At 37.6% G+C, this 7,904-nt stretch overlaps 1 protein-coding gene across 4 annotated transcripts in view; it reads right to left on the bottom strand.

The window, feature by feature from the left end:
- inpp5d (inositol polyphosphate-5-phosphatase D) overlaps positions 1-5,804 on the bottom strand; it is a 24,517-nt gene extending 18,713 nt beyond the window's left edge. For 2 of the 4 annotated variants that reach the window (XM_017480269.3, XM_017480270.3), the window contains exons 1-3: positions 4,911-5,653; positions 3,603-3,666; positions 138-273 (exon numbers count right to left, since the gene is read on the bottom strand). In XM_017480269.3, the coding sequence (XP_017335758.2) occupies positions 138-273; positions 3,603-3,666; positions 4,911-5,050 (340 nt within the window). In that variant the 5' untranslated portion in view covers positions 5,051-5,653. Of the gene's footprint in view, positions 1-137; positions 274-3,602; positions 3,667-4,910; positions 5,654-5,725 lie in introns of those variants that run through there. The other 2 variants (XM_017480268.3, XM_053683529.1) reach the window with 2 other exon arrangements.
- Positions 5,805-7,904: the final 2,100 nt, after the last annotated feature.

Genomic DNA, 7,904 nt, shown 5'->3' with positions numbered 1-7,904 from the left:
CACATGCCTAAAGTATAGGACGTACAGAAGAAGGTGCCACTGCACTATTAAGAAATAGTACAATTTAGTACCTCTTTTCTTACTAATGTGGGACAAAACAATCTCATCAAGCGCTTCTTAGCAATCCTGGACCCTACCTGGCTCATCCTCTGGCTCCTCCTCCTTCTGTACAGGATACTGCAGATGTGTGACTAAACCCATGTTCTCCTTATAGTATGCTTCCACCAGCTCTGAGACCACAGAGAAGAACCGAATGGGGACACCTTCAGATGCCTGAAAACACATGGGAAGGAGAGCACAGGCTTTTTTTAATGTATTCACAGCACACACAGCTAAGTGCAATAGTTTCCATCTGCCTTGGTTTAAAAAATATCAAAATAAATGGACTACTATGATTATAACTCCATTAACTAAACAGTTCATTTAGGCCAAAGTTCAACAGGTGTTTTAAAATATCTGAATATGAAATGAACGTATTTCCAAAACAAAGTGCTCCATAGTCCATGTATAGTTATTTCCTGTTTTTACAAAAATGAAATCAAATAAGCCAAATAACATCAATGAGTACAATTAAGTCCATAGTGATCAGTATGAGCAATGCCTAAATGAACATGTTTGCAGTTGTTATCTGGCAAATTTCAGACGTGAGGCTGACAACTTCCAATATTTACACCTGGAAATCGGAGTTCATGTTGTAGTTTTTTTTCCCCCCTTCTAAATTATGCAAATTTATTTTCAGTCAGGGATTGGATAAACATATATTGTTCGCATTTAAGCAAATGTTAACTTACCTTGTTATTTATCTAACATTACTTATGCAGTATAAATACTAATGTCAACTAATACAGTATATGCTTGCTAAGGGGTAAAAATGTAAAGTGTTGTCATGTTTGTATTATATTGAATGGATTTCAATTTAAATGACATTTAATAACTATGGAACTATTTGCTTATTATGCAACTTGATAAACTATTATGTGTTTGTTATCACGATAAAAGGAAGATTAAGCAGTTTGCTTGTACTGTGTAAATGTAACAGGTTCAGTTTCGTTCTGAAATGAGTGAAGGATAAAATAGTGTGTTAGGGTGTGGTGCCTGGCCTCAATGCATGAAAAGTTTTCTCAAGTGGTTGTGGGCAATATGGCCTGAAGTATGACAGTAAACATTAAACTCCAGTAGAGAAATGTATACAGGTAGGTGACAAATTTAAATATAAACCACTAACTCTGATATTTTGTGGAGAGGATTTTGCTGGCATGATTTGGATCTACTTGTCCTCTTAAAAAAAAACCCAAAGGTTCTCAGCCTTAGTCCTGGAGTACCCACTTAATGGTGTGATGATGATGAAAATGAGCATATACTATGGCCTTCACAGTCACCAGATCTCACCCAAACCAAACCGAAGATTTTTTTTCCCACGTTTAGACAATGCTCTCCACCACCATCATCAAAACACCAACTGAGTGAATGTATATTGGAAAAAGGGTGTTTGTCCCTCTAGGACAGTTCCAGAGACTTGTAAAACCTGTGCCAAGGTGCATTGTGACTGTTGTGGTGGTTTGTGAAGGCCCAACACCTTACTAAGACGCACATTGTTATTTTCTTTTAATTTGCCGTGCTATAGTTTTGTTTTTTGGTATGACGATAGCAGAGAAAAATCTATTCACAGCACTAGTTTACAGCTTGTTGCAATGTTCCACCTAAGGCAGCATTACTTAGTTTGGCGTCCATTTTAGTGTTCTTGGTCACAAGATGGCTGTCAGGAATAGCTATAGCTGTTTTAGAACAGAATGTCTCCCACACACTTTTCACACTTTTCAACATGCCCTGCTAACCACTTTTTATCAATTCTAATGAGAGATGAAAAACTTGCATTTCAGAAACTTTCCATTCAAGACCTAGTGCAAGAGTAACACTGTGGCTTGCCTAACGCCCACACTAAAAGGATCATTTAAAACTGAAGCTTTGCTATAGTTCAGGGCTAAAAGAGGAAGAACCACAATGCAGACAGTTATTAAAGATTATCCTACAGTTTTGCACATGACAAAGAACCTACTGCATGTAACCTACTGCATGTCAACTGCTACAAAGATACAAAAAAAACCCATTACATGTACAAAGTCCATTTGAATACTTTTGTCTTATGTCTTTTTTGCGCTAAATGGACCTTCCGTGGTCAGAACAGTTTTGCACCATTTCACCCGATACACAATAAAAGCAGCAAGTGGTGTTACAGCTGCAATGGCCTGCTGTTAACCAAGTGCCTTGCAGTACAGAGGCAGGAATAAATGCTGCCTAAAGAGACAAGACACCCACACACCCGAAGCAGTGTGTCCACAGCAGCTGAGCAGACAGCTGTCATGAGGCCACATGTTCAGCAAAAAAAAACTAAAAACACCCGTAACCAAACCTTCAAAAGTTTGTAGGATGTTAGATGTCTGTAGCTGCTTGCTGTGAAACTGAGCAATGTTAACAAGCAACTTGTGAGTCTACAGCAGACACGCTAAAAATACTGAAAAGACATACTGAGTTAGTAGTAAGTATTCACGAGAGATGTGGCATTAATGGATTCACAATGAATAGATTTAAAAAAAAAAAAAAAAAAATACATGTAATTGACCATTCATCACCAAAACCTTAGATTAAATCAACTTTCAAGTGAGGTGGGATCTCATTCAAACATAGAGTTCAAGTTCAAGGGTCTTCAGGTTCAAGAGTCTTGCTCAAGTATCAATAGTAACAGTCCCAAGGTTCAAACTCACAACATTGAAGTTACTTATATAGAATTAAAAAATAAACTATACATATTTTCTTTGACTATTTATGGAAAAACATCCCACAAAATAATCCAGAAGCTCTGGAAACATCAGAATATGAAGTCTATTAGAAATTTCTGCTATATTTGATATAGCCATCCATCAGAGTTGTATCATGTCTAAATTATAATACACTTTGAATAAACACATCTGACAAGTAACTAAGTAAGGTATAAACCACAACAGATCATGCTGTTATAGTAAAATAATCAACCATAGAGCAGTGTGACATGTTACGTCCACAATGTTGATTTTCCAATAACAGCACATCTCGAGTGTTTTTATTCCTCTTTCACCACAGCAATTTGCCAACTATTCAAATTTTTTAATTATTAATGAACGACATGTCATACTGTTTAACCCTGTTTGGTAGTGAACTTATAAAGTGCCGACACTAGAGACCCCTTTCCACATAAATGCGTATAACCTGTCATATAAGTACGGTGATTTATGGGTTACTATAGAAACAGTAACATATTTGAATGAAATCATTCATATAAATGTGTGAAATAAATTCAAGAATTAACCAGCTCTGTTCTATAAATAAATAAACAAATATCTATCTATCTAGGCCATGTTTCAACATGATAATTAGTGAATCAATATTTCATGTTTTAATGAAAGAAAAAGTCGATATATCCCCTAACAGCTATGATACATCAGATTCAGTCCTAAAAAGAGCTTATTCCTGAGCATGTTATTTTCATACATTATTGGGTTCAGATCAGCTCAATTTAAGACCTGAACTCAGACTTGTTTGGGTGATGTCTCTCTTCATTCTCTTACCTGCACAGATAGCTTTTTCTCTTCATTGGGTAGAATTCTATAGGTATATACGCAGTTCTGGTACCTGCATATGCACAAACATAATGCTGTTTCAGTTAAGGTGCATAAACTTACGAATGGCAGTAATGATTTATGCATATAAAATGCTAATTTAATGAATTTGTATCGTGCATGATTTGAGCTGAAATGAACAGGAAATGGTGAACCTTTGTATATGTGCAAGCATTAGCAGTTTAGCCTCTGACGTCTATAAATAGTGCTCCCTTTCAAAATGTACCCTTTCAGTTACACTGTCTTTTCCCAGGTAAAAAATTGTGAACTGAAATTCACATAAGTTCAGGTCTTTTGTAGGTTCGCTGGCTTCTATTATACAATTTGCATGAACATATTTTTAGCAAACCAGGTTTCAGAACATTTCATATTTGCTGTATATGTAAAACATTCACCTTAAGTGTCATTTTCATGTAATTACATGGCGTAAAAATGCTACCTCAGTCAGTGTTTCAGTTTAGTGTGTTAGTGAAGACAAATTCTATATGTAGCATGAACTTCCACAAAGAAGAAGCTTGCAAGCAAGTTTTTTTTTTTTGGCTTGTTTCAATGTCACTAAAGATCATTACAAAATCATTGCTGTCATGCATCATGTCTCAGGAACCACTGACCCATGCTTTAATCACCTTTTCACATAAGAAGTAATAATTAATTGGATCAGCACCTGTTAGGTTTGTGTTAAGTCTTTTATGTCTCAGTAAGATGGTGGATAAAAGGCACTGAACAGCTCTTGTTAGCTGTGATATACCGTTTTACATAACTGTCACTGCATGCAAAGGGCTTAAGCTCACTGTCAATAGTATAGGTTTGTTTTCTTTTCCATTAGAACAATGTTGAAAGGCGTCCTACATCCAGTAGTGCTAAGTCAAGCATACATTACTTGTGATATAATCCTGAAGATGTTTACAAATTTTTTCCCCCAAAGCTTTTTATGAGTTGTATTCCATGCATGACAGCAATGGAAACTGAAGTGACTATGTCTTCACAGCAGAAACCCAGTAAATTCCATAAACAGACTGAAAACCAGAACAAAGAAACACTTTGATATAAAAGGATAAGGAAACAAGAAAAAGTGGGTGGGGGGTGTGGGGTTGTCATACAACTTTAAGATTAAACCACAAGCTCATGCACCTTGATTTCTAGATTTTTTTTTTTAAATGATCTGGGTGGGTTTATTTTGGTATACATTAGCATTGTTGCATGTGTAGCTGGCCAAGCAAAAATGACCAAGCTTAGTGACCAGAGTGGTGTACTCACAGCACGCAGAGGGCATAAGCTCCTTGTATGGACTCGCTGTCTCTGAGGAGGAAGCTCCCATCCTTGGCATTTTTGGAGAGCAGGTCCTCTGCCATAGAGCGAGTGATATTACCATGATACCAAGGCTGATGGGACGACATCCTCTCCGGTGACCCCTTCTCTCCGCACTTACTCCTCAGATCACCAGTTAGACTTCAGTTAAACTCGAGGTCAGATTCACCGTACCTCCAAGGCCTGTTTCATGGTGTTATTTGCGTCAGAGTGCCGCTAGTTCTCTCTCTCACTCTCACACACACATACATACACACACACACACTGGCTCTTTCTGTCTCTCTTCCTGTTAAAGAGGCGAAAGCTGCAAAAAGGAAGCTACCACAAACGCAAGGGTGAACTTCCTCATTCTGTGTGCACAACTGAGAGACAGAAGGGCCGGAGAACTGACTGGTTTACACAGACACGGCACAGTAGAAGAAAAACGTTAGTACACAATGTTGTATACAAAAACGTTTATATAACCATACTACTCTAAACTGAATGCATATGTCTCCCTGATATCAGTAATGCATAATGTAACACAAATATACTGTATATACAAATGCACAGGGCAGAGATTCTGATACTTGCAGTTTTGATGGGTCGTGATAAGTGCATACAGGCAAGACGCTGGTGCATAACTGCAGAAGATAGTGAAAGAACCTAAAGTTGCATCTGCAGTGGTGTGTCAGTGCCGTGTGGTTACTTGCACATGTCACGCATAAGAGTGTTAATTTATGATAATACTGTAACACGTGCATCATAAAAAAAAATGCAAATACCTCCCACGGGACAGGAAACCATTTATCAGGTGTACTCCCTTTTAAATAAGCAATGCATATTCTCAGCCGTTCACAGTTGCTTAAAAGCTTCTCTTTCTTTGGTCATATTGTGCAATCTTGAATAACTAGACAGCCACACACACACACAGACTCAAGCACCAATACATACAGTTACATTTTACAGTGGACCTCCCACAAGGTCAGGGTTTAGGAGATTAGCAGTCTTTTAATCATGTATCTTCCAAGTCCAAGTCTAAAGTCAGCAGCTCAGCAGTCAAATTATCATCCTCACATCCTATGCTGCTATTGAGTCAGATCCAAGTAAAGTCAGTAATGGAGTCCAGGGGGCAAAAGGAGGGTGACTCATTAGGCTATATTAGTCAGTTTCAGTAGGCTGTAGTAGCTGATAGTGGATATAGTTTGTGTATCATTGAAGTCATGTGGTAGTAACTAATATTTATTGCATAAACTATATTATTTAATATTATAACATGCTAAACCTAGCTAAGTCCAAGTCTGCTAAGCTCAAGCCCAGATTTGAAATCATAGGCAAGAAAGTCTGCGTCTGGTTAAAGGTCAAAAAATTTGACTTAAATAGTCCAATAGACTAATCACTACAGATTAATGAGTTATAATCAATAGTGTGATTGTAACTGCACAGAGTAAACAATCTTATTATACTGACTTTAACTGATAGCAACAACGATTGACATCCACATCATCTGATATGGTTAATGGCTTAAAGTGGATTATGTTTTACTTTTGTAGAACCAAGAACAAGAGCACCACCAACAGTCGTAAGTAAAAATACACAGAATAGTATAGAGGGCTGATTTCTTTCTAGCCCAGATTGTAGATTCGTGCAGATTTTTGCGGACAGTTGGGTCAGGTGATTTTACTGACTGAAGTGCTACGTAGATTTGATATCTGGGCTGATATTTTTCATCCTACATGAAAACAGCGGGTATAATGAGAACGAAGGAGGTGTATTATTTTCCTGACTGCTGATGTTTCAAAGTGCCTTTGGAGGAGAAACTAAGTAAAGTAAAGTAAATAAAAGACTAAACTAAAAGACTAAGTGAGTATTGCAAGTATTGATTCAATTACATGAAGGGATGACAGAACCATAAGTTTTGTGTGAAGAGATGACTATCAGCACATACAGCTTTTCTATTTACCACAGTTGCTTTTCAGAAGACACAGACTTGAATTACAAATTACAGACTTGACTTAAAAATAGCAATCATAACTGGTGTTGCCTGTGTGTTTTTCAAAGACTCTATTCCTATTTTTATGCATAAACTTTTTATGCCTATGATGAGACCCCATACTATAAAAATCAGTCATATTGTTTTCAAAATAGTAACACTCTTTACTGATACATAGTATTTTTTATCCTCCCACGGAAAATTGTGACCAGCCGTCACTGCGTGCAAATGTAAATGAAGATTGCACTATCCTCTGAGAACCACACCTTCTTGTTTCCAACCACAGTTATAGGTCCCATGGATTATAAGCCAGTTGTCTTCAAGCTCTTATTCATAATTTGAAGTGAAATGTGTGCAAATGTCTTGAGAGTGTGAGATAGGACCATGAGTGGGCAACTCACACATTTATTACTCCCCTTTCTCTCTATCAGGTTGCCTCGATATGTGAGAAAGCGAGAAAAAAAGGAAGAAAGAAGGAAGCTTTCTGCTGACAATTCAGTTTAAGTCACATGGTATGAAAAGAGAACCCAAGTGCACGTACTACATGGGGGTTTCCATACTGCTTTCCTCTCTCTCTCTCTCTCTCTCTCTCTCTCTCTCTCTCTCTCTCTCTCTCTCTCTCTCTCTCTCTCTCTCTCTCTCTCAGCATTCATAAGCACACAGTAGCAATTGGCAAACTGAAGAATGTGTGTGAAAGTGCATGTGAAAGCCCACACACTGTTAATAAAAAACGCAGTCTCACGTTCATCTTTCACTCATTGTAACAGTGCATTCTACTGCTGCTCCAAAATGGTCACATGGCTCTATAAGGAATGGGACCTTCACTGCTCATATGATGCATCATGCTAACAATATACAGTATCCATACTGCACACACACACTCTGCCCTCTAGTGTGACTGAGTTGTGCATATTTATGACTGTATTATGCTTTGCTGGTGTGACTTCCATAAAAGTCTCCAAAAACAAACC

The sequence above is a fragment of the Ictalurus punctatus genome, chromosome 11 (genome assembly GCF_001660625.3).
Source record: "Ictalurus punctatus breed USDA103 chromosome 11, Coco_2.0, whole genome shotgun sequence".
In the NCBI taxonomy this organism is placed as follows: Eukaryota; Metazoa; Chordata; class Actinopteri; order Siluriformes; family Ictaluridae; genus Ictalurus; species Ictalurus punctatus.
This window is presented reverse-complemented; position numbering and strand designations above follow the sequence as displayed.